The sequence below is a fragment of the Clinocottus analis genome, unplaced genomic scaffold (genome assembly GCF_023055335.1).
Source record: "Clinocottus analis isolate CAN_PGR_092001 unplaced genomic scaffold, fCliAna1.0.p SCAF_13, whole genome shotgun sequence".
Taxonomy (NCBI): Eukaryota; Metazoa; Chordata; class Actinopteri; order Perciformes; family Cottidae; genus Clinocottus; species Clinocottus analis.
The window spans coordinates 17,607,264-17,625,298 of NW_027175854.1; the positions used below are offsets into that span (position 1 = coordinate 17,607,264).

Consider the following 18,035-nt stretch of genomic DNA (forward strand, 5'->3'; position numbering starts at 1 on the left):
TTTTGGTACTAATTTATTTTTTTTTTTGGTCCTGATTGTTTTTTTTTGTGGCGGAAATGGGCTTCCATAGGTTAACGTCTGGTTTTGGATTGAACAATTAATCTATTAAATATTCTAATCAACGAGAAGTTAATGGAACTTTTTGTTGGGACTATTTTCAGCGGCGGATGGATCCACATTTGGTGAACGTGGGACTGAAGTGGGACGAAGAACACGTGAAGAAGAAGAAACACGTCAGAGGTGAGTTTCACGTCACAAGGTGTTCAGAGGTCATTCAGCTAAAGTACTTATGTTTTTATACGTTCTTCAGATTCAAGTTTATTTGGACTCAACGTATCATTTATTCAACTTTAGGACACCAAAATAAACAGTATTTTAATATATTCTGAAAACTTCTTCCTTTTGACAAAAGCTTTATATGTCGAGAAATAAAAACAATGATGCTTTTAAGCGTGACAAAAGTGAATTTCAGCTCACTAACAGCCGTTTTCAGAGCTTTTGAACATCCCATTATATCTTTTCTCGGCATCTCAACGCTTCATTTGCAAGGTAAATAAATCCCTGATCCCTTTCCTGGGAGGGTTGTTGGTAAGATTGGATTGGTAACCCGGTAATTGCACTAATTACAGGGAATAGAGAGACAAAGCTATTTGTTATTTCAGTCAGACTCAGGTTGGTTGAGTTCAGAAGCAGTTGATTACTTCCACAGGAATTTATAGGGGAAAAAAAAACGCCTAATTAAAATAAACCTGCACCAAATGAAATGTGAAAATTTCAATCATTCAAATATTTTTAGGGACTTCCTGTGTGGGTTTTTTCTTCTTCTTTTTACTGCTGACCTTAATATTTCTAAGATGTTGGCCTCGCTATTTGAAGGCTAAGTTTTAAAAAACAGACAGAAACAGTTTTTTTTCCGGTAGAAAATAGTCCCTGTATATATAATAGTGCTATTGTGGATTATTTTATTACGGTTTACTTATATTTATTACTTGTTTCTTATTTTACTACCGTCTTACTGCTGTAATCCTGCAATGTCCCCACTGTGGGACTAATAAAGGATTATCTTACCTTATAACATACTAATAAATAGTACGTAGTATTATTATTAATACATTTCTCAGACGCTTTGACGAACAAAAACGCAATTTAACACAGGAATATCATATATATATATATATATATATATATATATATATATATATATATATATATATATATATATATATATATATATATATATATAGTTGGGTAGCTGATCTTTTTCACAACATATAACTGCCCCTTCAAAAAATAAATAAACAGGAACTAAAGCGACGTTCACGGTGCTCAAGCTGCTGATCCGACTACAAGAGGAAGAATGATGATGGAGGAAGACGAGGAGGAGGAGGATGTTTAGCTGCTGGTTGAAAGACTGTAGCAGAGAGAGAGAGTGGAGCAGTGAATGGAGACAGAGACAGAGGATGGAGGATGGAGGGAGGTGGGGGAGAAACAAGATGGAGAGAGACTGCCTGCAAATACTGTCAAGGCAGTTAATATAAGGTGTGGAGATAAGGCCCCACAGACAAACATTGACCAAATCAGGCATTTCAGCAGCGCGGCCCGAGCTGTCAGTCAGCCTGAGAGACAGACCAACAATCAGCACTTTACCTCTGATAAGGGCTCTACTGGGCGCGTGCAGGAAATAGCCAATCTGCAGCCGGCCTGGCAAGGAGGGTGATGATGGAGGAGGAGGAGGAGGAGGGCGTGATGATGGAGAGTGAAGGGGTTAGAGGAGGGAGTGAATGTAGGGAGACAACAAGGGAGGGAAAGTGGCCTATAAATTTATAGAGAGAAATGTGGACCGAGAGTTCACGGGAGAGGATAATACCCGAGAGGAGGAGGAGGAGGAAGATATTCCTCCACACCCCACCCGAGCGCTCGCACGGAGGAAGAGATTCTGGAGGGAATAACAATAAAAAATAAAAAAAGAAGAAGAAGAAAAGAGAGGTGTGATATCGGCTCCTAAAATAGTGTCTCTCCCCAGTATTTTTTTGTCACCTGGGAGCAGCTTGCGCAGCGCGAGTGTGAGAACTTGGTTTAGACCAACACCTTCCATTAATGATTTGCCAACAGCTTTGACTAGCTCATTATTCAACGTGCCGCTCGCCCTGCCTCGCGCACAATGCCATCATTTCATCGTCTCTATTGATTAATGGTGCATCGAGTGTGTACACGTTCATTCGCGGCGCGCATGTGTGTGTGTGTGAGTGAAGGATAACACTCTCTATTTAATGGAGGAGCCTGCGCGAGCCATGAAATTCCCTCATAACAAAATAAACACATCCAAAAATGCTGGAGTGGATGCCTATGGAAATCCAAGGTAGGTAAGGAGGAAAGGAAGGGAGGTGTGTGTGTTTGTGAGTGTGTGTGGGGGGGTCACATCAGTAGCTTGGACCCACACTGACCCCTCGAGGTCACTCCAGGAACTGCAGCCCGGGAGCAAGTCGGTGGAGATAAATTCCCGGCCGTTTACATTTGTCAAACACATTTAGTTTCCTCCGAGCAAAGCCGAGGCCGAGCACCAACAGCTGGCGAGTATTTATTTTTCCCGGAAGTGGAGTCGGAGGCTGTCCGGGCTCCTCCTCGATCACGAGGAGGCACATGTTTGCCATCACCGCGACCGCAGATAACAGCAGGAATGGAGCTAATCACGGAGGGCCCCTGTTCGTATTCTCATTTGTGTTTCGCAGGCGCTGATGTGCAGAAGTTGTGGGAGGGAGGGGGGGTGGGGGGGAGCGAAAAGGGTTAAGTTCCCTCCCTGGTCGCATGCTGCTTTCTCTTGCTCTGTCAAGCCCCATTAAACCTGCTACACCACAGCAATAAGGTGCCATCAATTACAGCCCCGCTGCCATCAATGCAGAGCGCAGAGGAGAGAGGCAGCGGCACATAAACGGGACAAACGGCCACATAAAAAATGGAGGAAGAAAAAAAAGAAAAAGGAGGCCCTGCAGCTACATAAAATCCCCCGCGGACGGCTGAACACGCGGCGTCACCCGCGAGGTGGACCAGCAGCTTCGTTTGTGACAAACATGCACACGAGATGCAGGAGAAAAGAAAGAAAAAGAGATCGAGGGGCTCGACGGTATTAATGGCAGCGAGCTTCTGCTGCCCCCGTGTGATGGCTGAAGAACTGCTCAGGTTCCACACTTTAAATACATATGTTGTTAAGGATGATGATAGTTAGACACACTCCTCCTCCAACGGGGGCAGGAGAGAATGCAAATCAATTAGAGCATCGCAGGTGGAGTGAGATCGATAGCAGAGAGCACTCTTCAAAGAGAGCGAGCTTCATCTCCATCACACAGGAACCGGCATTCCTCAAGGCGCCGGCTGCGTTATCAGCCATTCAACGAGAAGACAAAGCAGCTGTTCATTCAGCGCCAGGCGAAGAAAGAAAGAAAGAAAGAAAGAAAGAAAGAAAGACGACTCGGAGAGCAGTGCGGGTACAGAGCGGCGAACCAGCAGAACGGAGAGAGCAGCCAAGCTTTCTTTTCATGCTTCTTGCTGTCGTAGGAAGTGGAGTTCAGCAGCTTGACCGACGCGTGAAAAGCTACGAACACGACACAAGTATCAGGAATCAACGTAAACTTTTTCATTTCATACGTCTGTTTGTCGTGTTTTAATCTGCAGCTCTGAGGCGAGTTCAAAGTTGGATTGTTGCTTTTGTAACAAAACAATATGCAATAACAAAAAAAAGAGGATAAAGGCAGGTCTGGATGTTGTTATTGGATTTATTTAAGATGAATCATTTATATATAAAAAAAGAAAAGAAAAAAAAGTTGCACATTGAATACAGACATTTCCAGTAGAAAATCTAAATGTTATGATATGTTTTTTTTGTTTCGTTTTCCTCGATTTCAGGAGAACAAGAATGAGCCGACGGGACTTTTAAATGATCGGTTTACCAAAAGAACAAAAACACACTCGGTTAACATCATGAGGTCCGTCTCCTCACTGCATCGAACAAAAAGCCAACGGGATTGTTCCAGTTAATTTGGGATTATTGACGAACATAAACGTTTATGATAGCGACACGTTTTGTCTTCACAAATAAACACCACCTGTCATGATTACAATCATAACAGGCGTGAATACAATCAGCAGAAGTAATAAAAACGTTTGGCTATAAAAAAGAACCACGACAAAGTCACATGACTTCACGACTGCGTCACTGAGCAGACGCGGGAAAAAGCTTCAAAATTCGCGATACTGACGTATTTCATGTCGTGGAACAAAAACTTTTTTTAATTTCTGCAGCTCATGTTCAACCAGACGTCGTTTAGGGGATCGAACCAAAAAACACTTAATGGGACATTCCTGCAGCACTGTATTAAAACACGAGGTAAAAAGGCAGTTCAGGTACTTTAAACCACCGATATCTCAACACACAGACACGGTGCACATATTCCTGGATGATTGACACTTTCTACGGACGTAGTTCAACCTCCTTTAACTCCTGAACTTGACTGAGAATCGTCATGTTTTTTAAGTTTTCCTCAGCGTCCGTCAGTAATCCAGTGACAGTCGTCTGTTCATCCACGGCACGACTTCAACGGGGCCGAGTTAGCCGGATGTAAACATTGAGAGAGCGTTGATATGTTTGATATCCATTCACCCCCATTGTATGAGGTAGAAAACAAACCAGGGCAAAGAAAAACTAATATTTTTGTTGTAATTTAGGCAAACCTGACCCTTTCATCACACACAGTAAAACATAACGATAACTTAAAGGTAAAGGGAGACGACGTATGTACAGGCGGCCTCGTGCTGGTGACCTTACGTGGAGTTTATCTGGGAGGAGGAGCTACTGCTGCCCGAGCTCTTGGTCTTCTGCCCCCTGGTGGCGCTGGGCTGCCGCTGCACCCGCTGGCCCGAGGCCTCCCGGCTCTTCTCGCCGTGGCTCGCTCCGGCTTTGCCGCGCACTGCGGACACAAAGCAAGGACACACGGCGGGGTTTGAGGCGGCGGAGGAGCAGAAGAGCGACCGGGAGGGAAATGACACCGAGATGCAAATGAAGGAAATGCAGTTTCACACACACAGAACCGGGGAAACAGTTCCTGCCTTCTATTAAACCAAGTTCACAGCACATCAACACTGCATTGTTAATCATAACTGGAACCAAAAAGAGTGATAATTCAGTGGGTCTCATTGTATTATTCATACCGATCTCAATATTACTATTATTAAAAATTAGTTAGAGTGCAGCGAGCTGCAGGGAGATGATGAAAACATGGCTCAAACATTTTAAACATTTTAAGTCTAGCTCTTGATCACCAGGAGATTCAAGGTTTAACCATCATCATTATCATCATCATCATGGAGAAAAAAAACATAACGTTATTTCTGGATTTAAAAAACGATTAAAAATGAATTAATAAAAACACATTTCCTTTTTAACCCTTATTAAAGGAGAAAATCATCTCCCAACTTCAGTATGACCTAATAACTCTTTAATAATAAAGGTGATGATGTCCACTTAACGGCAGGTTATCTCTCTCTCTCTCTCTCACACACACACACACACACACACACACACACTCTTTCCACTCTACGTCCTGAAGCGGGTGACATGCGGTGAAGTCTACGCTCACAACACGTGATGAGAGAAGAGAAGAAAAGGAAAGCAGGCAGACGGATGCAGGTGGAGGACAAGGTGCAGCAGGTGAAGGACCTTGAGCGTCTTGGGGGCCGTAGACCACCATCTTAGGGTTGACTCTCGCGGCCCTGGAGCCCGACGCTGAGGGGGCGGCTGCAGGAGGCTTAGGGCTCTTTCCAGAAACCAAAGAGTCGTCTTCTTCAGTGAACAGGAAGCACAGAAGAAGAAGAAAAAGAAGAAGAAGAAGAAGAAGAAGAAGAAGGAAAAAAAAGAATTCAAGGGGGGGTAAAAAAGGAAATTAGAAAGCATCGAAGTGGCAGACCTAAGTTTGGGGTGGAGTAGGAGGGGCTTCAGTGAAGGGATGTGAACATTTCACAAGCTTGAAAGGGAAGTGAGAAGCAAAAAGCACAGGAGGAAGAAGAACGAGAGCAAACTAAAAGGTAAAGGTGAAGAAATAAAGAAACTGAGACTCTTGAAGTCGTTGCCTCGTCTACACTTTGTTAGGAAAAGCCGTGCGCCTGAACTTTGACCCCGAGCTTGAGCTCTTCTTCACTCAAAAAGGATCCACAGACAGAAATCCTCTCCAGCACTGAATGTAGGGAACACGTTGCATTGTGGGATCAAAAAGCCTTCTTCCCATAGACTTACACAGACGCACACATCGTCGATTTTATAGACTTTCTTTTGCACCCACCACTGAGCAACTTTGATAGGACTGCAAGACCCCAGGGCATGATGGGAAATGTCTGGCCGTCGGCTCATTGAAGAGTTGATTGTTTCCTGGGATAGTCCACTGGGACACCTGAAGGGAACATCACCTTCCTAAACGGCGTCAGGGTCGCCTGTGCGTTGCCGTGTTTGGACACTGACCTTTGACCTCTGTTGGGGCTGTGGTGGTGGTGCTGGCGGTGGCGGCGTGGGAGTTGGTTGAAGACTCCCCAGCGCCGCAGCCTTCAGCGACCCTCTGACCCGCACACATGGCCTTCAGAGTCTGGAAGACCGCCTGAGGAGCCACGTTCATCTTTAACAGGTCCACTATTATCCTGGGCGGGGAGGAAGAAGAAGACAAGGATGGATTTATATTCCACTGCTGCGTCTCCACGTTTCTGTTGGGTCTACTTACTTGAAGACCTCCTGGTCCACAGTGATGCCTGCAGCCTGGGTGAGTTCAAACAGCTCGGCCTCTTCGGCGCTGAGGACTTTCTTCTTCTTGATCGCATATTTCTGCACGTTACTGGTGACCACGAGCGCGGGGGAGCCTGGTGCGGAGGGCAACGTCTGTTGCGGTTGTTGAGACATCAGTGGACGGATTCTTGAGCTAAGAGATATGTGTGTGATGACAATAAATATGGTGAATTCAATTGAAATAAACTCGCTCACTAAGGCTGAAATGTTACAAAGAAATATACGCCAACGAAAACAAAGCACTTGTTTGGAAGCTCTCCTTCAAATATTACAAACACATGACGTACAAACGGATTAACATCCCGAACAACTATTGTTGCTCAAGTGTAAAACATCTACCGTTAAATTCGCGGTGACGGGTCATCGATTAAGAGCTTCATTCACCACAACAGTCCCTTCTCGCTAGTGCCAAGGCGTCGGAGAGGCGCGCGACAATGACGTCATCAACATTGGACAAACCGTGGTTTCTTTGGTACTTGTCGTCAGCACACTTTTTTAACGGTGTATTTTAGCCAATATAACCGAGTAACGGTGTATTTTCAGTGTGAAAAATGAAAGTGTTTCAATATGCTCTAAATGTATATTTAAATGTATAATTTTACTTTGAGGCACTGCGCATGCGCTTCGGAAGCCGGATGTAACGCGAGACGGCATCGTAAAATTTCTAGCAAGTGACACCTAAGTTAATGATGTATGTACAATTGGTATCAAGAAAATCATATTTTTTTTTACACAAAAAGCATCAGTTCTAGCAGTTCAGTATTCTCAGGGGGCAAAAAGACGCGAAAGGAAGAAACGGCATCGTATGGCTCCCCGAACGAAGCCGGAAGTACTTGCGGGATTCTCCTCTTGCACCTGCTCAGACCTCTGCGCTGTCGTCCAAGAATGGCCGCTGCCGCAGCAGGAATAAACAAGCAGGGAGCCGTAGCGACGATGGAGCCCTGTATCCGACACGGGAGGGGAGCTCACGGAGCTCACGGAGGCACGGTGAAGGTTGTTATACTGTCACTAAATATCCGCAGATGCGTTTCGTTCGCGCGGGATTTATCTTTGTTGTCGTGCGACGACAGCTTCGTCTTCGTGGCTGGCGTTGGTTTGGGGGCCAATGGATGCCAAGCGAGTGAGCCAGATTATATAAGAACGACGTGTGGATGCACTGCTAATTTATTTCATGATCAGCGTTTTTGTATAACCCCCACTACCCATACATCGTTGTGCTTCCAGCATGTTTGCAGCTCACTGTCGTCGCTATTTATTGCGGTCGACTGCAGCGCCTTAGCCCGGTGACGTCACGTGATGCGCAGCGTGCGTGCGTGTTGGAATCCGCTATCTCGATTTAGTTTTAATAGATAATCAACATTGCGTTTGTTTAAAGATCACCACCTATAAATCAGAAGGTTTTAATCCTCTGAAATGCTCTGAGTCAACATGAACTAAGTGACCCACCTGTCTTCTCTCTGGCTCCTTGAACAGCATCCCTTTTTTAAATGAAGCCACATGACACGAGTCCTCCTCCTCTCTGCAGCAGTTACTGTCACTGACAAAGATGTCTGTCTGAAAAGGTCGATCGATAAGTGTGCGTCTCTCCCGTCACCAGGTGCTGGAGTGTGGCGTGTGCGAGGATGTCTTCTCTCTCCAAGGGGACAAGGTTCCTCGGCTGCTGCTCTGTGGACACACGGTGTGCCACGACTGCCTCACCCGGCTGCCGCTCCACGGACGAGCGGTCCGCTGCCCCTTCGACAGACAGGTCACCGAGCTGGGTGAGTTGGGAGGATCTCTACTGGGCCACCCGGGTCAGGCAGAAGACATAGTTGTCAACAAAAATCAAACATCTTGCTATGTTTAAAAAGAAAAGATCACGTGAACTAGTTTCTAACGCTTCTTTTAGTTGATCCCAGAACCAACAGAGAAGCTGACAACATGTTAGGACCGCAGAACAATGCTTTCATTTATAAAAGCACGCAGTTGATTAATAAAAGAATCTATTTTTCCTTGGAGATGCATCAAAATTGAACCCGCTACAAACATATTTATGTCGGCGTTTTCTCTGTTTTGAGGTTGAAGCTGTTTTCCTTTACACATCTTTGTAGGCGATTCTGGAGTTTGGGGTCTGAAGAAGAACTTCGCTCTGCTTGAACTCCTGGAGCGACTCCAGAACGGAGCGAGCAACCAGTCGGGGATGTCCGAGGACGCCCTGAAAGGCATGGGAGAAGTAAGCGGACCGCCAGACGTGTCCCACGATCGCATGCCGCTACGCCTCCTGCTCACCGTTCTCTCTTTTTTTAAAGTGTATAATCCGCTGTGACGAGGACGAGAGCCACACGGCCTCCATGTACTGCACCGTGTGTGCCACCCACCTGTGTGCCGAGTGCTCCCAGCTCACCCACTCCACGCGCACGCTGGCCAAACACCGCCGGGTGCCGCTGGCCGACAAGCCGCACGAGAAGACCCTGTGCCCGCAGCACCAGGTCCACGCCATCGAGTTCGTCTGCCTGGAGGAGGCCTGCCAGTCGGGGCCGCTCATGTGCTGCGTGTGCAAGGAGTACGGCAAGCACCAGGGACATAAGGTAGCTGGAGCGCCGGGTTCAGCGCATTAGTGACCCTCGCCTGAAAGACGAGGAAGACGCTCATGTGTCGTATATTGTTTTCCTTCCAGCACGCGGTCCTCGAGACGGAAGCGAATCAGATCCGCGCCTCCATCCTGGACATGGCCCACTGCATACGCACCTTCACAGACGAAGTGTCCGAGTACTCGAGGAAGCTGGTGGGCATCGTGCAGCAGATAGAAGGCGGCGAGCAGATAGTGGAGGACGGCGTCGGCATGGCGCACACCGAGCATGTAAGACGCGCTCGCGGGGCTCTTATAGCTTCCACACACACACACACACACAACGCCGTTAACGCCCCGCGTCTCCTCCAGGTCCCCGGCACGGCGGAGAGCGCGCGGTCCTGCGTCCGAGCGTACTTCGCGGACCTCCACGAGACCCTGTGCCGGCAGGAGGAGATGGCGCTGAGCGTGGTGGACGCTCACGTCAGGGAGAGACTGATCTGGCTGAGGCAGCAGCAGGAGGACATGACCATCCTGCTGTCGCAGGTCTCCACCGCCTGCATGCACTGCGAGAAAACGCTTCAACAGGTGAAGGAGGCGCGACACCGCACTAAGCCGGTTTTACAGTATCGGAGCGGATGCTGGTGCGATAAGGTGATCTGTGTGTGTGTCTGTGTCGCTTCTTGTAGGACGACTGCAGAGTCGTGCTGGCAAAGCAGGAGATCAACTGTCTGCTGGAGACGCTTCAGAAGCAGCAGCACCAGTTCACCGAGCTGGCGGATCACATTCAGCTGGATGCCGGCATCCCCGTCACCTTCACTAAAGTACGCCCCCCCCCCCCCCCCCCCTTGTATAGCGCTCCCTCCCCTCCTCCTGGAGTCGTTCAACATGTAACAATGCGCTCTCGTTTCAGGACAACCGGGTCCACATCGGTCCGAAGATGGAGATCCGTGTCGTGACTCTTGGGCTGGATGGAGCGGGAAAAACCACCATCCTCTTCAAGCTGAAACAAGATGAGTTCATGCAGCCCATCCCAACCATCGGTACATTACAGCGTGATTGGTTTATAATTAATCCACAAAAATATACTTGTTCTAAAAAAAAAGAAATTTTTTAATCTTCTTCTCTTTTTTTCCAAAGGTTTCAATGTGGAGACGGTTGAATATAAGAATTTGAAATTCACCATCTGGGACGTGGGTGGAAAACACAAGCTCCGCCCCCTCTGGAAACACTATTATCTGAACACCCAAGGTATCGTCTGTGCTCCGTGTGCTTTATTTATTCATATTGCAGGCTGTGGATTATGTGATTAGTTTTTTATATTTATTTTTGCTTCATTTGAAAACCTCAGTAGAACCTGGGAAAATAAAAAAACAACATTCGGTACAGTAAAACCTCCAGCTTTATGTGTGTAAATGTGTGTGTGTGTGCCCACCCTCTCTCGTTTTTGTGCAGCGGTGGTCTTCGTGATTGACAGCTGTCACAGGGACAGACTGATGGAGGCTCACAGCGAGCTGGCCAAACTACTGACGGAGAAGGAGCTGAGAGACGCCTTGCTGCTCATCTTTGCAAACAAACAGGTGGGAGGGACTTCAAAGTCACAAAGTGTGTATTTGAATAGACACACACCGTTTTATTTGTTCAGCCTTGTTGTCCTTCGTCATCAAAAGCCGTTAAAGTGGATCCCTGGTGTGCAGGACGTCCCCGGCGTGGTGTCGGTGGAGGAGATGACGGAGCTGCTGAGCCTCCACAAGCTGTGCTGCGGGCGGAGCTGGCACATCCAGGGCTGCGACGCCCGCAGTGGGATGGGCCTCCACGAGGGGCTGGACTGGCTCTCCAGGCAGCTGGTGGCCGCCGGCGTCCTGGACGTCGCCTAATTGTGTGGAGAAAAAAGAAAAAGAGAAACTACCCTTTTGAGGTCACCGCTCCCCACGCCGCCCGATGTTACCTTTAAGACTGCCGGCTTTAAGCCTCATCTTTTCCTTCTTTGTGCACCAATGAGAGCAGAGAGAACAAAGATGTAAATACTTCCTGTAGCTTCACCGATCAGGAACAAAGAAAACTACAAAAAAAACCTCCCAAACCCGAGAAATAAACCCCCGAAATCTGAGCTCCAAACAACCTCCCGTCCTGCTTCATATCCGAAGCAGCTTAACTCGTTCGCTTACTTTACTTTTTCTGTTCTAATCTTTTTCCAGAGACACGCTGATCCTCTGGCGTCTGTAGCTAGCTGGTCCAGTGAAGCTTTCTATCTCACAGTATTCTTCATAACCGCCTCCATGTGCGACGGGGAACCTCTAAACTAACCGCAGAGTCGTCCTTTTCCTCCAGCGTTGGTACCTTTTTATGTTGAGTCACTACACTTGGACAACACCTCATATAATCAGAGGAACAACCTTCAAGCTGCGTTCTGTGTATTTTGCAGCAAACGGAACAAATGTTCACTAAACAAACCCAAAAAGTATAAAGACTGAAGGTCAAACGTTCAGATTTTGGCTTTGCCTTCATGCAACGCGAGCGGCAGCAGATGACTCACGGGCTCTTTTAGTTTTGTGTCTTTAAGTGAACTATATGAACCTATTTAATGCCACAGCTGGTCTTGAGATGGCGCACCAGTAGTTTGTTACAGAAAAAACTGTTTACTGACCTTATTTATGAGCGGGATCGTTACTCTGGTACGGGGCAGTTGAGAGAAACTTTCTTTTTTCTTGTTTTATGCACCGATTTTGCCTCCGTTTTTTAGATTTTTTTGGCCTCACTACACGTTTTTCATTTGAGAGCAAATTAATTACCTGCTGTTTCTTAATGGACTGAGGATTAATATTGCTGCAAAATAATATATATATATATTCCACATGTATCTCCCATGTCCCATCTGTTTGTCTGCAGTGTTTAGGAGACGGTACACCTTTTAAGCAACAGCCTTCAGTAACGTAATGTGAAACTTTAAGCCTCAACACTGACACTTGTCTTGATATTAAGGACCCATTATTTGACTTTGATTTCATCTTTATTCATTGCTATGTAATGTTTAATACATGTATAAAAATACTAATAAAAAAAAAACATGCACGTGTGAAAAGCTTTTCCACAGTTTGTGAAAACATTTCCATTTGTTTTTGAAACGTAGAAGCACAACGCGCATCGAAACTCTTTGTTACCAGTGGACTTGATAGCGGCTTTTTGTAAATTATTCATAATGTTGTTGCTGTAAAATAAACAAACTGACCTTATCTGTCTGGCTGCGTCTTCTTCGAGCTCATGAACGACTTTCTTTATTTTATTATTCTCCAAATAATTCTGACTAAAGTCTGGCTCCAAACATTCTTTAATCGCTCATTCTGGTAAGAAAAAAAAACAAAAAGGACACGAAGAAGCCGCGATCACTTGACGGTGATGTTGATGATGCTGATGTCTTCGTACGGTTTGTCGGTCTTGGGGTTGACTTTCAGGTTGGAGATCCTCTGCACCGCCTCCATGCCCTTCGTGCACCTTCCGAACACCGTGTGCTTGTTGTCCAGCCACGGCTGCGGGACCAAACACCAGGATTAATAATCTCTCTTCAGACGTGTGTATGTGTGTGTGACGTGACCTTTATGTGTAATATTCAAGCTGCGCCACCGACTGATGCTAAACTGAGATGAAGCCTTTAATTAATAACTATTATGAGCACGAGAGTCCTTCCTCATATCACTTCAATCATTTATCAGACGGGCAACAGAACATCTATTAATAGAAGACAGACATGACTCAGGATTAACAAAACTTTACGAATCCCAAACATTTTGATAAAGGTCTGTTTAACAAAATAACTGCAAATTTTTATTGTCATTATTATAAGTATATATTTTGGCGAGATATTAATACTGCAAGAAGTTGACAAAAGAAAAGATTTTGCCTCTTTTTCAGCATTTTTATGGACGAGTCATCTTAAAATTTGGTTCATTCGCAGTGTTTCATAGAGAATACTGGGATTTACAGTCCGGCAGGTTGGTTATTATTCAACTTTAAGCCAGAACCAGTTTATGCTAAGCTAACTGGCTGCTATTTGTGGCTTCGTATGCACGGTGCAGACACGCCTCGAGACAATGGGTGTGTGTTTTCATGAAGACAGCGGTGCGGACACATGCTGGATCCTAAATGTGTTCGAGTACGAACAAACCAAAGCATGAAAATATTGATGATTTACTCGTAAAAAAAACCGTCACATTTCAAGCACAAGCGTGTGAATGAGGCCTCCGTGTCTTTGCATGAGATGTGGAGAGACTTACCGTCGGCACGACGGTGACGAAGAACTGCGAGCCGTTGGTGCCGGGGCCGCCGTTGGCCATGCTGAGCGTGTACGGGCGGTCGTGCCTCAGCGTGGCGTGGAACTCGTCCTCGAACTCGCCCCCCCAGATGCTCTCCCCGCCCATGCCCGTGCCCGTGGGGTCTCCCGTCTGGATCATGAAACCCTGCACACAAAAGGACAAAGACTTAGGACGCGGCTCGGTGGGCGGAGTCCGGCCGGCGGCCGCGTCCAAAGAGGCCGTACCTTGATCACCCGGTGGAATATGTGGCCGTTGAAGTAGCCGTTCCTGCTGTGGACGCAGAAGTTCTCCACCGTTTTGGGGCATCTAAAGAAACAAAAAGCAAAGCAGTGTTTGTATCTCAGTGTGAAGGAGGCGTCTGGACACACGTGAGAAGTTCCCCCAGAGGGGACGTACTCCACGGGGAAGAGCTTGATGTGGATGTCTCCCATGGTGGTGTGGATGATGGCGCTGTCCGACACTCTCTTGGGGCCCTCGGCCTGCGTGGCGGCCATCACCTCCTCCTTCGAGGGCTTCTCGTTGAAGATGTCTCGGTCCGAGTCGGCGCTCTTCGTGTCCTCTGGTTCTCTCTTGGAGAACTTGAGTTAGGGAAAACCAAAACAATGAGAGTTAACAATTTTTTTTCCCGTTGACAATTTTTTTTTGTGTCCACAAAAAAAGCACCAAAAATAAATGAACCAACTTTTCTTTTTTTTTTCGTTGACAAAAAAAAATTCTTTTGTTTTTTTGTGTCCACCAACAAAAAATTGTCAACGAAAATAAAGTCAATTAATTTTTTTTGTCCACAAAATAAATTAGTACCAAAAAAAAAATTAAAAATACAAAATTTGGACCAAAAAAAAAAAAGAGTTGATTTCTTTTGTTGTTTTTTTGTCCACAGAAAAAAAGATTGTTAATGAAAAAAAAGACAAAAGTTGATTCATTTTTTGGGGTTTTAATTTTATTTTTTTTGTGCACACAAAAAAAATTGTCAATGTAAAAAAAAAATTATGAGCAAAAAAAAAAAAAGAAAAAGAAAAGTCGATTAATTTTTTTTGTCCAAATTTCTTTAAAAAATGTTTTGGTCCTAATCTTTTTTTTTTGGTCCTAATTTTCATTTTTTTGTGGCAGAAATGGGCTTCCATAAAAAGTAGAGGTGTGTCCCAAATATGTACACAAAAAAAGTTGAGATCTCAGGACTCTGAGAACCGGACGGACAAGAGGTCACTGGACGTTTAAGGCAAATGTAAGCGCCCCCCCTCCGTCCCTGCAGTAAAGCAGCATCTGTAAAGTGAAAGCCGCGTCAGCTCACCATGTAGAAGCGGTTCTTCTTGAATGCGGTGCAGAAGATGGTGGGGTCCTGGTCCACGTTGTCTAAGGCCGGGTTCTCCGAGGCCTTCATCTCCACGGTGGGAGCCACGTGCGTGGCCTTGGCCACGCCCTGGAACAGACTGAGCTGGACCACGCGGATGTTCTCCAGCTTCCCGAGGATCCGCACACACCTGGGGAGACATTCACTCCACGTTTGAACGCGACTAGAGACTTTAGATCTGCTCAAGATGAAGGTGCAGCCTTAAGACGCAGCTCTCGCCCGCTTGGCGACGCCCTCCCTCCTCGCGTCAACGCACCGGTTGGTTTCCACGTTGATGACCTTGATGCCCAGCATCGTCCCGTAGAGCACGAAGTGGCCGGTCTCGTCGAAGATGATATTGGTCAGCCGGATCCCGTCCACCTTCTCCAGCTCTCGGTCCACAGCCATCCGCCTCCCGAACTCCATGTCCGGCAGCTGCTGCTTCATCTGCTGCAGCCCTGTGAACATCTGGCGGACGGAGCGGCGGCGATCAGCACGGGGAGGCGACGCGTCACGATAAACATCGTTAATATCGGCTACGTTGATCGTTGACTTTACTGCTTAAAAGCTCAATTATATAAATTATTAGTTATGCTATAAGATGTTATTTGTATCATTAGTTTATGTAATAGAAAATATTTCTATTCTATAAGTATTTGATAGTAATTAATAAATTATTTGTGAGAGAGAAAACTATTATTAATCTCTGACAATATTTGGTAACCATTAAACAAAGAGTTCCAATCACCAGCTGCAACTATAATATCAAAATTTAGCTAGTTATGAACTAGTAACAAAGTGTTTTATGCATGTTTCATTTGGTAGTTATTAACAAATGAATGTATAAAATGTACAACCAGAGGAAGAACAAAGAATTAATAGCATTACTAATAAATCGATAAACAATGTTAAATATAATTGTTAATATGAAAATAGCTATAGTCTAATTTGCCACCTCGTTACTATATGCTGATGATGGTTATTATACGGTGTTATTCATGTGAGAACTTACAGTCAACGACTCATCAAACACTCGCATCAGTTTCCCGGTGAGGAACCGGAAGATCCGGACTTTCCTGTCGGTGGCGATGGTGGCCATTTTCTTCCCGTCGGTAGAAAACGTGAGGCTGGTGGGATACGTTTTGTTTTTGGCAAATTCATACAAGTCCGTGTCCGTTTTGTATTCCCACGTCACATATCTGGGGAACTTGAAATCGTTCCGGAGGCCGGTCCAGTATTCCAGCATCCCGGCTTTGTCGGCCGAGACGATGACTCTGTATCTGGGATTCAGGCGGATTTGGGCGAGCGGCGACGAGTGCATCTTCTCGATGACGTGGAGGGGCTCGTTGCCCCCCCGGCCGTCGTAGACGAAGATCTTCCCTGTGGACTTTTCCGAGCACGCCACCGTGCAGATGGGATCCCCGGGATTGTAGATCCACTCAGACTGGCCTGGTTGAAAGCTACAGAGGAGAGGGGGAAAAAAAAGAAGGTTACAATGGTTTTCTGTCCTTTTTCTGCATACATGAAGTAATAACTTGACATAACAACTCACCCCAACTTCAGCATATTGATCATGTCAAAATTGACAACGTCAAACACTTTCATGGCCTGATCGTCTCCGACAGAACAGAGCAGCGCTCCTTCAGCGCTGACGGCAATGCTCTCTATCACGCCTGCAGAAAACACAACCACAAAGTCAGAAAGCGCGTCATACTTGAGGATACAATCCAATGTGCGAACACTAAAACACACTGCATGAAAGCCAGCAGAGAGGTGAAGTGTACGCATACCGAGGTGGCTGCGGAAGTGTTTGACAAACTCGATCCCAGCGTCTTCCCTCTTCTTCCAAAACTTGATGTGGCCATCTTGGCTGGCCGTGATAATGAAGTCTGTCCTGAAGAGAGACAAAGTGTAGATCACGTCACGGAAATAAAAATGCAAACTTGCTTAATAAATGCAGTTAGCTGTAGTCATGACTGTGCAGGAGGAGCTTTGAACACCATTACATCATAAACCACAGTCTCTTTTTGGTGATTTGGTGGGTGCAATTAATAAAACGATCAACAAGTGGAAACATCGTAGGTAAATAAAGCCACTCAGACATTTTTTAACGCCCTAATCACAAGTCTGTTGCTCTATAGATTCGTCTTCCAAAGTCACACATGTATAAACTGGATGAAAATGCTAATATTGTACATTGTTGCATAAAACAAGTTGGATCACTGTTCTACAAACCCCCTCTCTGAAGTTAAGCATGATGATGTCCCGTAGAGTAACTCTGGATCAAAGTCTGTGATCAGTTGTATTGTGTTATCACTTACTTGGAGCAAACTATCTGTGTGATGACGTCTCTGTGCATGTAGCTCCGTTCATACATTGCAGCCGAGGGGAGGTTGTCCAGATACACGCGCTCATATTCGAGTACTGGGGAAAACAACAAAACACAAACACCCAAAGAGTTAGCGGGAGTCCTGTGAGCACGGTGAGCTTCACTTAGCAGTATGAACCAAACATGCGCGGGAGGCGTCGAACCGCCGGAGACGAACCTTTTCTTTTCTTCGCTGGGGTCGCTTCGCTGGGCATGGGTCCGACCCACTCTTCGTCTTCTTCATCCCCCTTTTCGTCCTGGTCGTCATCGGCTTTTCGCTTAAGTTCCACATTGTTTTCAGCTGCCTCCGCCATTGTTGCCAATCTTCCGTGTGGTCCGTTGTGGATTACGGTACTTCCGTTTCGTTCGGCGCTTCGACTTCTGATTTTTTTCAAACAATTTTTTTTTAAGGCAAATGCCATATTTTTATTAAAGACATACAACTTTTCAATTAAGTAGGTTAACTATTTATTCAGAAAAAAAGGTATGCTTCTTTTTATATTATGAATACATACAATTGGAGTGTATATGCGCTATACACAGCAGCAGCAACGTCCAACGCGTATTTCTACCGGTCCCAACATAAAATATATTTTAAAAAAAATAGACAATAGCCTAATACGTATTTTTTATTTTTTTAAATCGCATTTATATCTGGT

At 45.8% G+C, this 18,035-nt stretch overlaps 3 protein-coding genes across 5 annotated transcripts; 1 reads left to right on the forward strand and 2 right to left on the reverse strand.

Moving 5' to 3' along the window:
* Positions 1-3,759: 3,759 nt before the first annotated feature.
* Positions 3,760-7,328, reverse strand: mzt2b (mitotic spindle organizing protein 2B). 3 transcript variants are annotated; one of them, XM_068574349.1, is made up of 5 exons: positions 7,160-7,328; positions 6,759-6,953; positions 6,506-6,678; positions 5,711-5,830; positions 3,760-4,961 (listed from the first exon to the last, which is right to left on the reverse strand). In XM_068574349.1, exons 2-5 carry the CDS (start codon positions 6,932-6,934, stop codon positions 4,816-4,818), a joined length of 615 nt encoding a protein of 204 aa, XP_068430450.1. In that variant the 5' UTR covers positions 6,935-6,953; positions 7,160-7,328; the 3' UTR covers positions 3,760-4,815. The 3 variants fall into 3 exon arrangements, with proteins under 3 accessions (XP_068430450.1, XP_068430449.1, XP_068430451.1); XM_068574348.1 differs by having other exon boundaries at positions 5,711-5,833; XM_068574350.1 differs by lacking the exon at positions 5,711-5,830 and having other exon boundaries at positions 7,160-7,318.
* A 353-nt stretch (positions 7,329-7,681) lies between these two features.
* trim23 (tripartite motif containing 23) lies at positions 7,682-12,592 on the forward strand. Its single transcript, XM_068573635.1, has 11 exons — positions 7,682-7,813; positions 8,418-8,580; positions 8,911-9,032; positions 9,109-9,387; positions 9,477-9,659; positions 9,741-9,956; positions 10,058-10,192; positions 10,282-10,411; positions 10,509-10,619; positions 10,824-10,948; positions 11,066-12,592. Exons 1-11 carry the CDS (start codon positions 7,706-7,708, stop codon positions 11,243-11,245), a joined length of 1,752 nt encoding a protein of 583 aa, XP_068429736.1. The 5' UTR covers positions 7,682-7,705; the 3' UTR covers positions 11,246-12,592.
* On the reverse strand, positions 12,361-17,943 carry ppwd1 (peptidylprolyl isomerase domain and WD repeat containing 1). The gene is made up of 12 exons (XM_068573634.1): positions 17,892-17,943; positions 17,555-17,757; positions 17,330-17,432; positions 16,799-16,902; positions 16,561-16,681; positions 16,021-16,468; positions 15,286-15,476; positions 14,970-15,159; positions 14,075-14,256; positions 13,903-13,984; positions 13,640-13,822; positions 12,361-12,895 (listed from the first exon to the last, which is right to left on the reverse strand). Exons 2-12 carry the CDS (start codon positions 17,688-17,690, stop codon positions 12,752-12,754), a joined length of 1,884 nt encoding a protein of 627 aa, XP_068429735.1. The 5' UTR covers positions 17,691-17,757; positions 17,892-17,943; the 3' UTR covers positions 12,361-12,751.
* Between the last annotated feature and the right edge of the window lie 92 nt (positions 17,944-18,035).